Source organism: Nyctereutes procyonoides, unplaced genomic scaffold (assembly GCF_905146905.1).
Source record: "Nyctereutes procyonoides isolate TBG_1078 unplaced genomic scaffold, NYPRO_anot_genome, whole genome shotgun sequence".
NCBI lineage: Eukaryota > Metazoa > Chordata > Mammalia > Carnivora > Canidae > Nyctereutes > Nyctereutes procyonoides.
The window spans coordinates 20,252,346-20,268,600 of NW_026575145.1; the positions used below are offsets into that span (position 1 = coordinate 20,252,346).

The window sequence follows — 16,255 nt, forward strand, 5'->3', positions numbered from 1 at the left end:
GCCTGTGTTCTCCTCTAGGATTTTTATGGTTTCATGTCTCACGTTTAGGTCATTAATCCATTTTTTTATTTATTTTTGTGCATGGTATAAGAAAGTGTAAGAAAGTTTCATTCTTTTCATGTTGCTGTCCGGTTTTCCCAACACCATTTGTATGAACTACCAAAACTGAAACGGGAAGAAATAGAAAACTTGAACAGAACAATAACCAGCGAAGAAATTGAACCAGTAATCAAAAACTCACAAGAAATAAAAGTCCAGAGCCAGATGGCTTCACAGGTGAATTCTACCAAGCATTTAAAAGAAGAGTTAATACCTGTTCTTCTCAAACTATTCCAAAAAAAGGAAAAGGAAGGAGAACTTCCAAATTCATTCTATGAGGCCAGTATCACCCTGAGAAAGGTGATAAAGCAGATAAAGACTCCACTAAAAAAAGAGAACTATGGGCCAATATGTGATGAACGTAGACACAAAAACCCTCAATAAAATACTAGAAACCAAATCCAACAATACATTTAAAAAAATAGTTCACCATGATCAAGTGGGATTTGTTTGTGGGTTGCAAGACTGATTCAGTTTTCACAAATCAATCAATGTGATACACCACACTAATTAAAAAAAAAAGGATAAGAACCATATAATTTTCAATAGATGCAGAAAAAGCACCTGACAAAGTGCAACATCCATTCATAATGTTAGTGTTTTTTAAATGACCATAAATCTGTGAGTGTGACTAATGTCAGTGATTTGATAAGATTAAAACATCTATACATTTATCTTTTGTGTATTTCAGTATAGTTATAATATATTTTTGAATTATTTTTTTATAGTCTTGAGGGTTTTTTTTTGTTTTTTTTTTTGTTTTTTTTTTTACACTTATCATGCTATGAATTCACAGGAAATGGGTTCCCGCAGCTCAGGCTCCTTTCCACTCATTCTCACAAAATATGCTTCTCTGGATGGGGCAGACTGACATTTCAGTTGAACCCAAGTAACTTTCTCTTTGGCTTCCTTTTTCTGATCAGTTTCCTTCACTTCACGAAGTGCTTAATATGCTCAATACGTACATTAATTCTCTTGGCAAGAATCTTGCCCTTAACTTGCTTGTTTACAACAATGTCAACAGCATGCTGAGGAACATTGTAGACTTCCAATTTTGCCATGGTAACATTTGTGGGGCATTACTTTTTGAACAATACCCATTCCTTTGATGTCCACAATGTCACCTTTCTTGGAGATTCACATGTATGAGACCAAAGGATCAACTCCCCATGTTTTCTTAAAGGCCTAGAGAACATGTAACAGGGAAAGAACAGTGTGGGAATATAGGTAGATGACATTTCAGTCAATTGGACCAAATGAATCAATAATAAGCAAAGACATGGAAAAATGACTAATAAAGAGTATATCCAAGAACTAGAAGGTAAAGTTTGGATTCAGCGTGGTATACCAGTCTTAAAAGATGAGGTTGGAAAGACAAGTCAAGGACAGGATATAGAGAATTTGGAATGTCTACATAAGAATTCTAGATAATTCGGTGGATAACTGAATGGGGGAGTGGTCACTGACAGCTATTGAGTAGGGTTTTTTATAATGATAAAATAAAAGCTCTTCATCCATAATCTTACCAAGTTGTCTGATTTTATAGATGATGAAACTGAAGTGATTTGACAAAGGTCACATAGCAGAGCCAGAATGAGGGCTTGTATCTTTGAATGCCTATTCTAGATCCTTTTTATTATACCACACATTTCTTCAGATAGGATAAAGCAGTTGGTCTGGGCAAGAAGCATTTCAGGGAGAGAAAAATAAAACAGTACATAACAGAATGTGGATCTAGGGAGCAAGAAAAGGCACAGATGGCTCCCAGGTTTGAAACCTGGTATTGGCTGTGGTGGGGGAAGAACAGGTGAAGATATATAAGACAGCATGGTATTTTACAATAATATTATGCATGCTTATGAAAACTGTATTGCCTTTGATTTGGTTATCAAAAATGAGTAGATTAAATAGACTAGTAGAGAGTTAGAAGAGTTGCTATTTTTATTCTATTTGGATACTTGTGTTCATGTAACAGTCCTGTAAATATTTTGTTCAATCAGTACTTTCCAGGAAGGCAGTTATTTATGTGTATAAAAATCTATAATCAAAAGATACAAGGTTTTCAATTTACTTTGGTCATCAATTCAATATGGATCCCCAAAATGACACATACATCTTCATTGGACACTACAAAATGGTCCTTGGTAGCTTAAGGTGTAATACATCGGGGAAATGATAGAGACTTATTCTGTTAGATCATGTAGGGTATATCTTGGTAAAAGGTAAATTAAGGAATACATTTGTGTTTCTTTACCAGAGCTGTAATGTTTTGACTTTTAGAGCACCAACAGGTACAACAGATGTCAGTATTTCATTTGGATAGGCAAATAGTATATGATATAACAAGAATGTAAAAACATTTTCTAATATACTACTTGGCTGGTTATAAACTATAGAAACCCAACACAAATTATATTGATTTGTGCTAGCTATAGACATGGTTAGATTCAGATGCCAAAATGCTGTCAGAAATTTTTCTCCTCCATTTCTGTAGTCTCCTTTTATCTAGGTTAACTTTATTTTAGTCAGGTTCTTCTTCTTTCCATAGGGTGACAATCTTGTCACTAGTAATGTCAGGTTTGTGCTCTGATAGATTAGAAACACAATTATCTCTGTCCCAACAGTTTTACCAAATTCTCAGTTTCACTCATTGGACCATTCTGGGCTACGTGCATAGTCCCAAATCAGTAACTGCCAGGGGTATGGAAATTGTGATGTGTGAGGCTCTGTTATGTTTCCACTAGTAGAGTCTTAGAAAGTTGTCAGCCTTACCTGAAGCACATGTACTAAGAGTGAGAGGGTGTTCCCCAAAGGAAAATTAGGTCTGTTGCCAGAGGGAAGATCAGCACTGTTGAATGAATGAAATAATAAATGAAAGGTATCCACTGTTGATAGGCATTGCTTTATAAATATATGTCCATGCATATGTGGTACATAATATGGCAGCCCTAAATAATCCATACTATTAATTGAGATCATTTAAATTATAATGGAGCTTGTTTTGAATTTATATGAAAGTATGGCTTTGCGAAATAAATAATTTTCCTGTCATGATGATGAAGAATTATGATGACTACAGACACTTATATTGCTGTGTAAGACAATAATGAATTTTAATTCTTATTTGGCTAAGACTGAATTTGTTTTGCTTAATATTTATTTTTAATCAGAAACATATCAACATTAAAACCTACCTAATTGTAATTTTTAATACTTTTCATAGGATTCCCATAGAGGTTCTTCTTTGGCTGTACATAGAAAAATAGCCATTTTATTACCTTTTTTCTGAAAAATCACTTGATACTAATAAAATTAGCATAATTGTTAATCTTAGCTCATATTTATCTCATAGTCCATAATTTTAAATCTAGGAATAGAGAAAATTTAAGTAAACATTTTTTTTCTTAAAAAAAAAATACTTAAGGGGCACCTGGGTAGCTCAGTAGGTTTAAGCATCTGCCTTTGGCTCAGGACCCTGGGAGGTTTAGTATATAATAGTATGGATTATTTAGGGCTGCCATATTATGTACCACATATGCATGGACATATATTTATAAAGCAATGCCTATCAACAGTGGATACCTTTCATTTATTATTTCATTCATTCAACAGTGCTGATCTTCCCTCTGGCAACAGAACCCTACATCAGGGCTCCCTCATGAGGGAGTCTGCTTCTCCCTCTCCTGCTCCTGCCTCCGCGCATTCTCTCTCTCTTTCTGTCTCTCTCTCTCTCGTACTCTCTCTCTAATAAATGAATAAAATCTTAAAAAAAAAAACAATACTTAGGCACATGATCACTATTGAAATGGGTTTAGGTGCGAATGGGAATCCTCCAACATAGAACAGAGACCTATCTTTCAAGAATGTCTGATAGTAAAGAGCAGGATTCTTACAGAACAAAAATGTGAAAGACATTTAGATAAATATAATCATTGTGTCTCAAAGATTTTCTTACTCCTTCTCCTTCCAGTTAGGTTTTGTGTCTACTGTGTAGTCTTCATGTACTTATGTACCAGCACTTTTAAGACTTCACTGCCCTAAAAAAAAAAAAAAAAAAAAAAAAAAAAAGACTTCACTGCCCTGTTACATTTACATATCTTTTTCTACACCCAATCTTAAAGTTCCATAAAGGCAGGAGCAGCATCATATATATCCTTTATCTCTAACTCCCAACAGAGGACCCGGACCACTCAGTAAGCATTCCATAAAAGATTGAATTGATGGTAGCAACTTTAGAGCATAGTTCTGAGAACTGACTTGTAGCTGTCAACAGTATATCTATTTAGTTGGTGTATGTGACACCATATAATTTATATGCTAATTAGAATCCAGGCCTTTTTTTTTAATTCCTCTCAATTTTCCACCCTTTTTTGCTCTCCCGTACCCCACCCAGTATTCAGTAGCCCACCATTTCCAAGTTTCCACACTGGTGCCTCACCTCTTGGTTCTGACCTGACATATAAAATGACATATAAAATGGAACCTGAACTAGAACTCTACTTTTTCTGAGATATTATGCAAATTGATTAATTTTTCTTTTTGTCTCACTTTATTCTTTTCAGAGAGTTTGTTTCCTATTTGTGTCCATGTTAGATTAAGTGTGAAAATAGATACATTTTTTTTAATTCTTCAAGGAAAAAAGTATAAATCTGAGAGGTTTTTCATTTCCTTGGGTCAAAAGTAAAAATTAAGTGACATATTCCCTCTGCTAGGCTATTAAGTATTTATATTTTTAAATTTGGAATTTAATTAACTTTTATATTTATATTTTCTTTAATTCATTAATTTAATTTCTAGGATCAGTAACCTTATACAGAATTATTACTATCTAAAATTAGGAAGTGCTACTATAAATATTAATATGCAATAATTAATGTCTTCTCTTAAATCATAACACACCTTTACATAGTTATATGTGGATAAATGTAAGTTCTACCAACAAAACTTTGGAACCACAACACTATTTATAAAATAGCAGTTATGGTGACAGTACTTTATATAAAATCATTTCAAATAGTTAAAACTAAAATCCAGGGACTAGTACTTACTATATGAAGATATCTTTTTTTTTTTTTTTTGTGGGCTGACAGTAATTCTAATTAGAAGGACATCTTTAATATAAAGATAGATGGCATGATGTCATTTTTCAATTTCCAAAGAGATTTTTTTGGAAGATGTTTACTGATATGAGAGGTTCACACACCATTTCTGAACTATATGTTATTTCAGAATTTTTGAATATTGAAAGAAGAAAAATGAAAAAGGGTAAAGCAAGAAAAGAGAAGACAAATGTCTAATAGAAGTGCTGTGCACACGTTTGCAAGTTCTTTTGATTTTTTTATGATAGTCACAGAGAGAGAGAGAGAGAGAGCAGAGACATAGGCAGAGGGAGAAGCAGGCTCCATGCACCGGGAGCCCAATGTGGGATTCGATCCAGGGTCTCCAGGATCGCGCCCTGGGCCAAAGGCAGGCGCCGAACCGCTGCGCCACCCAGGGATCTCTGCAAGTTCTTTTGAAAGGATAGAACTAATACTAGACTTTAAGAAAAAAAAGCTGTGGAGATGCAGTAAATATAGTAGGAGACTGATGTGGAGTATAGTAGAAATTACTATCATTTTCATGCATCTCATAGAAGCTTTAGGTGATTTTAGGATGGATGTTGTGTATTTATATATTTCATTTCTTTTTATTGTCAGTCTATAGGAGCATTCCCATAGTTAACCCTTCATGTGTTCTTTTCTTCTTGGTTTATAATCATGCAGGTAATCATAATATTGGGCAAAAACAATAGTGATGTTAAAATTTTAAATAATTTATTTTATTATTTTTTTAAAGATTTTTATTTTATTTATTCATAGAGACAGAGAGAGAGAGAGAGAGAGGCAGAGACACAGGCAGAGGGAGAAGCAGGCACCACACAGAGAGCCTGACGTGGGACTCGATCCCGGGTGTCCAGAATCACGCCCTGGGCTGCAGGCGGCACTAAACCGCTGCGCCACCGGGGCTGGCCCAATTTTAAATAATTTAAAAACAACTCTTTTAAAAGTTATGGTTAATATATTTCTCTTCATAAAAATTATGTTAAAACATAAGAATTAAATTAAAAACTACAGTTTGCCATATATAAATGTTTTCAACTATATAAAAAATGTTCTGATTTTGAAAAGAAGTACTTATTTATAAAATATATTTAACAGTCAGATATTTAAAATCTTAAAAGTAAATTTTCTCAATACTTCGTGTGTGCAGGATAAAATGTAAGGATGTTTCTAATTTATCTTTATAATTAGTGTAAGAAGTAATCATGGTTAAACTTTCTAATTGTAATACTTTAACATACTGCAGTATTTTAGACAAATAATTTTCTACAAAAAAGTCTATGAACAAAATTAACATGTTTTAAAAAATTATTTCTCAGCCTGCTTCTTGGAACTGAATGCACCTAATCAGGAATATGAAGGATATATTTGACATTCCTAAGAAATGTTTCTAGAAAACTCAGCTTGTTTTCAATAAAATGAAATTATTTTGTAGACAAATTAGAATGAAACAAAATCTCATTCCTATAAACTGTATGTGTGAAAAGAAAAGTTGGGTGTGTGTGTGTACATGAGTGTTAATACATGTAAACATATTTATGAGGTGACCCAGTCTAGAATTTGAATTTATACTCTGACTGCTTGCTCCTTTCAAGAGCACAATTGCTAGAAATGCATGGTGGCATTTCTTTAATATATTTTTACCCAGATCTGTGTTTTCAAGATAACATGACAATACTTGCTAAAAACGAGCTAATGCATTATTTCAGAGAATATCTCTACCACATCCCTGCTCACATTTCAACAAGTTGCTTCAACCTGCCCATTTTAATATCTAGAACAAGGAAAGCAGTCCCTTCAGTGCTTTGCCAGTGTCACAACACTCACAGTTTTTTATCTACCTGGAGAGTCATAAAACAGTGCCTGTGTATCTTTGTGCTGCCAAAATAAAATTTTTAATATTTATATTTTAATTTTAGGGTTTATAGAAAATATCATACTGATTTTATACTTTTTACAATAGTATTTGATTGTAATTAAATAAAATAGGCTAGGTTTTGGGGATGTATGTTTCAATACAAATTAGCTAAAATGCCTTTCTATTCATATGGTCACATTGCATCATTGTAATTATTCCTGTGACTTCAGTAATTTTTTAGTAACCTTTGATAATATAACGGTGATCCCTATTTTTTTAAAATGTAGCTGTGACTGCCAAAAAAGAGAATTACCTATCTAAGATAGTCTTTTTACAAATTTAAATAGAACATCCAGGTAATATCATTCCCAGATCATTCTTCACCTACCTTAAGTGATTGAAATTTTTTATATTAATTATTTAGAAATAGCTGTTATTTTTATGAAGTTCCATATTCTGTGCCAGTTTAGTTGAAAAATCAAAAATACTACTAGCAATAATTTTGTTGATCTCTGAAAATATTAGTCACGAAACAAGTAAGGCTTGAATAACACAAAAATTGCTAGGTGGTAAGGAACATGAAATTAATTTTCTGAAGGGACTCAAGCTAGAACTTTACTACTTTTATCTTTACAAACTTTGTATTATAATCCAGCACTCTTTGTTTTTATAGGTTTTAGATCGAAGGTATTAAAGCTACAATAGGTTAAGAATATCAACAGTGTTTTTATTTTGGAGCTATATAAAAATGTTACCATTGATGTATAGTTATGATACCTTTTTAAAAAGTAATTTCTTATAACTTCTACTACAATGCACAAAGACTCCAGGAAATTTTTTAATAATTTTAAGCTGAAAATTGCTTTTCAGAAATTCTGATTTACAAGATAATTGTATTAAAATGTGATAAAAGTCACTTTAGAAGTTGTGATATTTCTCTTTCATAACTTATGTTTAAACTAATTTTCAATTTATTATTTTTTTAGGATAGCAAAGTATTATAATGTATATGTGCAAAACAGAAGTATTATTTATACGTATTTTTTTTAATTACAGGTAAAGATTATAGTTCCCAACAGCACAGCAGGTCTGATTATAGGGAAGGGAGGTGCTACTGTGAAGGCTATAATGGAGCAGTCAGGGGCTTGGGTGCAGCTTTCCCAGAAACCTGATGGGATCAACTTGCAAGAGAGGGTTGTCACTGTGAGTGGAGAACCTGAACAAAACCGAAAAGCTGTTGAACTTATCATCCAGAAGATACAAGAGGATCCACAGAGTGGCAGCTGTCTCAATATCAGTTATGCCAATGTTACAGGTCCAGTGGCAAATTCCAATCCAACCGGATCTCCTTATGCAAACACTGCTGAAGTGTTACCAACTGCTGCCGCAGCCGCAGGGCTATTAGGACATGCTAACCTTGCTGGCGTTGCAGCCTTTCCAGCAGTCTTATCTGGCTTCACAGGCAATGACCTGGTGGCCATCACCTCTGCACTTAATACTTTAGCCAGCTACGGATATAATCTCAACACTTTAGGTTTAGGTCTCAGTCAAGCAGCAGCAACAGGGGCCTTGGCTGCAGCAGCTGCCAGCGCCAACCCAGCAGCAGCAGCAGCCAATTTGTTGGCCACCTATGCCAGTGAAGCCTCAGCCAGTGGCAGCACAGCTGGTGGTACGGCGGGGACATTTGCATTAGGTAGCCTGGCTGCTGCTACTGCTGCAACCAATGGATATTTTGGAGCTGCTTCTCCCCTAGCTGCCAGTGCCATTCTAGGAACAGAAAAATCCACAGATGGATCAAAGGATGTAGTTGAAATAGCAGTGCCAGAAAACTTAGTTGGTGCAATACTTGGCAAAGGAGGGAAAACATTAGTGGAATACCAGGAGTTGACTGGTGCAAGGATACAGATCTCCAAAAAAGGAGAATTCGTACCTGGCACAAGGAATCGGAAGGTAACCATTACTGGAACACCAGCTGCAACACAGGCTGCTCAGTATTTAATTACACAAAGGATCACATATGAGCAAGGAGTGCGGGCTGCCAATCCTCAGAAAGTGGGTTGAGTGCCCCAATTATACATCAGATTGTTTTAACCCCTCCTTTACCCCATTTTCAAGAAGGATGTACTGTACTTTGCAGAAGTGAAGTTTTTCTGTTATTAATATATAATTATGCAAATGAATGCGACTATGTTGACAATGTGTATATGTAAATAATATGTGTTTTACCAGATGTTTCATAGAAGGAATTTTTTCTTGATCTGTTTTGTTCTCTATACTTTGCTTGTGTATATTTGTCAGAGGTGTTTCTAGTGTAAGATTTAAGCCTGCCATTTTACCAGCATTATTGTAGTTTAATGATTGAATGTAGACAGGGATATGCGTATAGTTTTCAGTATTAGTTCTAGATAACACTAAATTAACTACTGTTAGGTTGAGTATGGTGGGGTCAGTGACCTAAAATGGAGTGAGGCCAAAGCACTGTCATGTAAGTCTTACTTCCTGCTTAGGGCACAGTGAAGTAGGAAACAATATTTTGAAAATAAGTTTTAAATTTAAAATGATCAAAAAGCAATATAGTTGCATAAAAGCACTGTAAAATATTTAAAAGGTTAAAACTGTGGAAAATTATATTGGTAAGTTTACAGATCAATAAAAGCACCTGTTCTCCATCTGAACTAGACAATGGAAATAATGCTGCATGCTGGCCATGGCCCATTCTTCATCATTTGTAAGTTCAACAAAAGTTCTCACATGGAGTCCCACCTCTTCAGAGGTTTGTACATTTGTTTTTAAGCACTGAATTCACTACTGATCCCATCGCCTGGCCAGTAGAACAGTCATTACTCCATTAACATCCTCACTGTTTAGACACATAACTGTGGTACAGTGTATTGGAAATTTTATAAACAAAAGTGAAAGTGCCAACAAATTATTGATAGCTGATAATGTTTCATTATCTGCAACTGCTTGATAAGTATGTTGCATTTTAAGAGCTTATAATTGTGTATAATTTGTTAACACTAGAAACCTATTAGTATTGTGAATGTAGATTTTACTGTGAAGCTATCTGTGATTTAGCTGTTTGCTCCCATGATGGAGTCTTTGCAGCATGGCGCTAGCAGCCAATGCAGTTTCTAATACTCGGTAATTTGCATGTTTTGTGGAGCATTTTTATGTCACCAACCAGACAGTATTTCCTGCATGCTTATTTAGAAGAGGCAGTTTATCTTGAGAGGTAGTGTGATCTACCTTTGTCAGGCTTTTTGACAGGTCATTTCAAAGTAAGCCTTTGTTCCCAAGACCCAACAACTGTCACCCTCTTCTGTACCTCTCCTGAGTGCCAACTGTCCAGGCCATTTGACACACCATCTGTTAACCTCTGAGTTTGCCCACTCAAGGCCACTCATAGGGGCATCCATCCCCAAGCACCTCCTCATGCTGTGCATGCAGTCTTAAATTCAATGGACAAAAATAAAATGCTGGCTACCTCTGGATCATCTGGCTGAGCAACTGAATTACAAAAGAGAATTACTTCCATCTCAACTTCAACCCATTGATTACGTCCATCCTAGCAAGCTAAATGGCATCCCAGCTGCTCCTTTCTGTGCAACCAATTAAAGAACAATGAGTGTGATGCTCCATGTCTGAATTTCGTCCAGCCTCTCTCTGAACTGTGATCTTTGTCCTCATGAACTTTCCCTTTTGTTCATTGAACTATATGGACTCTTCATTTCATATTGATTTACTGTGCAATTTACTTTTGGACATTGAGAACTTGAAATTATTTCCTGATCCCTTCCCCTTCCACTATTAATAATTCATTTCTGTCAAACTGTAAGAGTAGATTCATTTTTTTTTTAGTTTTTAACATTGGACTGTTATTTCATTTAGAGTTCTCTATCTCTAAATATTTATTTAGAGAATGATTTTAAAAGGGAATGATATGCTTGTTTAAATGAAAGAGAAAAGCTGTAGTAAACTGTGTTAATTGGTAATGACTATTTATCGTCGATACTCTGTAGCTGTGTAAGTTTTGACAAATAGTGTATCTCGTGGAATCAGTGGTTAGCATTGCCGCTATTATATTTACTCATTTTATCATTATAAATGTGCTTAGTTCATCATGTAGCATCACTTGTCTCCCGTCTCATTTTTTCCTTGCATGTCACAAGTCTCAGATCATTTATAATACATTAACAGTAAATAATATCTATGTAAATTTCTTTCACCATGCTGTCTCAGAGTCAGCAGTGAACAAAGGCAAAGATTGGGGCCCCACTTAGTTGAAAAAGAGAAAGGAAGTGATCTAGGATGTGTATTAGAAGCATTTCAAATGTTGGGTCTTTAAAATGTTTTGTTCAGTCTTAGCAAATCTTCAACCTTTTATTTCAAAATTCCAGTAGTCCACTGTGGAGCCCATGCATTTCATCTGGAATTTAATGTTACTTTGAAGCCAAACCATTTAAACAATTATGTGTATTTTATTAGCTAGTATTGCTAAAAATGCACTCAGTTCGATTTTAATTGTAAATGGGAATTTTAAACTTTTGCTAGTTGGCATGGTTATATGTTAGTTAAATCTGAAAGCTAAATTGAAGATATTTACATTTTAATTTATGGTAACAGATAAGGGTTTGTGTGCATTATGTGTAAGTCAGCTTCATGCTGTCTAAAAACTTATTCTCTGAAATTTATAGACCATGTAGAATTGATTTGTGATGTGATGCTTTAATTTACTGGAAGAAAATTAGTATGGCTTCAAACTGCCACAGGTAGGCATGTAACAATGGCTGTTCAGCTATACTGATCCAAAATGGAGAAAACTGATGATACAAGGGCCAAACATCTTATGAAATGCAACTATTTATAGACTTGTTTTGCTATAGGGAGGCTGGTGAACATGCTGAATACGAATTACCTCAGTTCTGCAGCTTTCTATGTCTTTTTAATGCATTCTGTTTCAGGGTCACTTTCAATCAATATTTCATTTACTTACTGAGATTGAATGGGCGCTCTGAGACACAGTGTGCTGTTTATCATACAGATTGGACACCTCATTCTAGATCCAAGATCTTTTCCTCAACACTGGGAGCTGTCCTTTCAGCACCACAAAATTACTGCTTGAAGTTGCATTGCAGTTTTTTTTTTTTCCTTTATCACTGGGAGCTTTTCTTTCAGCACCACAACATTGCACCTAGACTTTTTAAAACGGCTGCCTTCCTCTTTGCACTGAAGACCAATTTCGTCTGCACTTCCAGTTATCGCTATTACCTGTAGGACTTTCAATCCTACTTCACCTCACCCACCCCACTCCTGAAACAGTTAAATGTATCTATTTCTGTGGAAGTCATTTTCTCATTGAATGATCAGAAACAAAGATAAATTCTAACCTGTAACGGCTCATTTCGACTCATTGCTTACAATAGATCTAAGCTCTTTTTTCTGCTTATTCGACTCCTTCCAGCTTCCCATCACATCTGTAACAAACTTTTAAAATTATATTGCCACACCACCATGCACAGCCTACCTGCACAGTAGAGATAGATTATTCCATCGTATTCAGATGGTTAACAGAGGTTAGCAAGTCCTGTATTATATATTTATATCGCTTTCTAAGAAAGTGCATATTAATGTTTACTTTAAGAATGTGTAAATGGTGCTATCAAGAATCTGATAAATTTTATCCCAGTTTTTTGTGTACCACTTCTAATGTATGAGATTTATTTTTCTATTGGAAAAAAATAAACAGTATGAAAGCATTAAATTGGTAGATTTTAGTAATTTAACAATGAATGGAATCACTATGTTACAGGCCCTATCTTTCCTTGGAAATTTTAATGGTGGTAATAGATTTCAACAAAGGTACTGATAATCACATTTTTTTAATCCATTCTTATATTGCATTCTTGATTCATGTGCTGATTCCTCACTGAGTCCTTAAGTAAATTTTACTTACTGTAAGTCTTCTCCAAGAAGGGAATTCTTGCTTTCCAAGGCAGCAATTGAAAAGAATGAAAATATAATTTAATACTCTTTACATCACAGACACGATTTGAGAGCAGTTACTCTGTTAGTAGGAGAAATTCATCACTCATTAAATACAGGGCAAGCATGGCTATCCATAATAATTTTGGGTGCAATGCAGTCTTAGAAATTTAATGTACACACTTTATTTAAATGATGCAAACAGCCATATGAAATTGCACATGATTAGAAAGCAGAATGAATTCATTTTGCCTCCTGCTTGGTTTCTCATAAACATGAATACATAATATTGTTATGCACTGTTGTTCATAGATGTCTTATTACATAAAGGGTAAGTATCGTTACTTTAACAGATTATTTTTGGAATTCTGCATGTTATTTTTTGTTTCATCAGATATGTGCCCCAATAAAATAACATTTTTTCCAAAAAAATGAAAGTATTAGAAAACTTGTCATGTTAATTTTGAAAAAAATGAAGTGTAGTACATATTACTAGGTAGGATGTCATTCCACTGGTCTATATATTAAAAAAAACTGTTCTTGAAAATTGAAGCATTACCTTGTGTAATTAATAAAGTAATCAAATCAGATTTGTAAATAAAATATTGTTTAAATCTAAAGTATTCAATATTTTGATTAGATTATTTTTTTAAGGAAAAATATTTAACGTGTATGTGCCGAATTTTTTTTTAAATAGTTTTTTATAATTGAAATGGAAGGGCAATTGTCTCATTACAAGTGGTACAGAAGCCAATACTTGGGTTACCATAGATATATAAACAAGTAAAAACTGTGGAACAAGTTTTAAGCTCATTTTGGAAAAAAAAAACAGTTCTGTAGAAATGCATATTTGTATTTGTTTCTCTAATAAATCTGCAAATAGCTTTAAACACAAATTAGTTTTAATTATTTAAATTATGAGTTCTCTTAAGTAATTTAACATCTGTTTTGCCTTACATTTGTGAAAACATTGTCTCATGGAAATTAATAGAGCTTATTGTGAAAAATCAAGGTAGGTCTGCATTTATTTGAAAAGGTCAGGTATTTAGCATTCAAGTATGTTTACCTCTATGAAATGATTAAAGAATTTTTACAAAAAGACACACTTCTCCACCCCTCCCCCGTCACATCAGTTTGGCCACTGCCCAAAACTAAAAGGCCAATTTGTATCAGCTTTAGTTCAGTATCAAAGAAAAGAACAAAAAATAAGTAAAATCACATGTTGAAATGGTTGATAATAAAAAGATTATTTGATATAGATAATTGACTTATTTTTATATAGTAAGGAAGAAATTTGAATTCTTCTGAACCGCAGTGTCTCCATCTTCTTTAATGTGATTTACACATTATGATTGAAATTGTTATATAAATTACATATATTTCCCTTGCATTGTGACCTTATAATAATTTATGTTGAAAATGTTTTAGGATAAAATACAGTTTCTATTTCTGTTATTAAATAATGTAGAGTCCCCATTTTTAAAACAGCCTTGTCGATAAGTATACTAAATATATATATACACACACACACACATATGTATTTTTATATATATATATATTTTTAAAGATTTCATTTATTTATTCATGAGAAACACAGAGAGGAGAGAGAGAGGCAGAGACACAGGCAGAGGGAGAAGCAGGCTCCATGCAGGGAGCCCAATGTGGGACTTGATCCCGGGACTCCAGGATCACGCCCTGGGCTGAAGGCGACACTAAACCACTGAGCCACCCAGGCTGCCCTATATATATTTTTTAAATTGTCATTCTGGTTGGGCAGAAATGCTAAGGTTTTGTTTAAGGACTCAATTGAGTATTCCAATACTGTTGAACTACAAAGAGCCTTCAAATTATAATGAAGTCATTTACTCTACAAATTTAATTGTATTCATGAAATGTTTTGGGAGATCTGGCTTATGAAAACTTAAGGCATTTTCTAAGATTGTCATTCATTGGCTTATCCATTTTTATAGCTTTTGATCAATAGCAAAAATAGTGTTTCTGTCGATATTTGAGATGGTGGGTAATTATATCTTTTTTTTTCTTGAAAGAAATTATTGTAACCTAAATTTCAAAATTACTTCTCAAAATTTCCACACTTTTAATGTTATATAACTTTTTAAATAATATATATCAAGTCTTTAATACATAAAGTAATGTATTAACAATATTTTAATATATATTTACCAAAACATCTTGGATAGATTTTATTATTTTCTGTTATTTACATATTTTAATTGCCTATTTTACAATATAAATGCTTAAAAAGGTTCTGATTGAATATACTTGTAGTGAGACCAATCCACATGCTGGGATTGTTTATTGTAAAATAAACCACTGCTTTTAGAGTTTAAAGCAGAGACAAGAAACAAATTGTAATGTTTTAAAAATAATAGTTGGGTACAAATTAACATACCTCATTGTGAAAAAGAAAACCAAACAAACTATTTTGAATCTAATAAATCAAAGCCTAACCACCATATTGTCCAAAACATCTTAGAATAAAAAGTAAAAACTCCCCAGTCAGTTCAATACAGGATGCATTTTGTGGGGTTCAAGTCCTTAGTAAAAAGTATTTGCTAATAAATTCACCACTTAGGTGACACTACTCTTAGAAGTTCTTAACATTTCTAATGTACATCAAGATTATATGTGGGATTCTTTTTTGGAGTGGGGGATATTTACACATAGGCAAATAGAGGATAGAAGCAATTATCAGAACTATTTGCATTCAAACTACTTGTTTTATAAAAAATTGTTTGGAAAGCCAAATTCTCAATTAGCTAGTTTCAATGAAATTTCCCCTTTGCTTTGTCAGTAGATAAAAAACCTTTGAGGTTGAGCTTCCTCTTAAGTTTGATTTTATGAATTCTAGAAAATGTTACTTGTGTATACACTACAAAGACTTAATCTAAATTAGAGAACTTTATAAAATTTATTTTTTATATTCAAAATCATGAAACATTTTACACCTAGCAGATAGTTAAATATAACTATTGTTCATTATCTTAAGAACATGCTTATAATTTCAAAGCTTTAAATTATCACCAATGTTGTTATTTTTTAACAAAAATTCAGTGAAATTTTAAAACCTTAAGATTTTTTTAAAAATTTTATTGTTACCTGTCCTATTTAGGAACTACTTCATTTAAGATAATTTAATTGAATAGCTTTTTAAAAAGCGTACTTACATTTCTTTTCATTGGCTTCTCAATTT

General features: G+C 33.5%; 1 protein-coding gene across 2 annotated transcripts in view; it reads left to right on the top strand.

Moving 5' to 3' along the window:
- NOVA1 (NOVA alternative splicing regulator 1) overlaps nt 1–13,910 on the top strand; it is a 151,230-nt gene extending 137,320 nt beyond the window's left edge. For both annotated transcript variants that reach the window (XM_055309294.1, XM_055309295.1), the window contains exon 5: nt 8,113–13,910. In XM_055309294.1, coding sequence (XP_055165269.1) covers nt 8,113–9,117 — 1,005 coding nt within the window. In that variant the 3' untranslated portion in view covers nt 9,118–13,910. The remainder of the gene's footprint in view (nt 1–8,112) is intronic.
- Nucleotides 13,911–16,255: the final 2,345 nt, after the last annotated feature.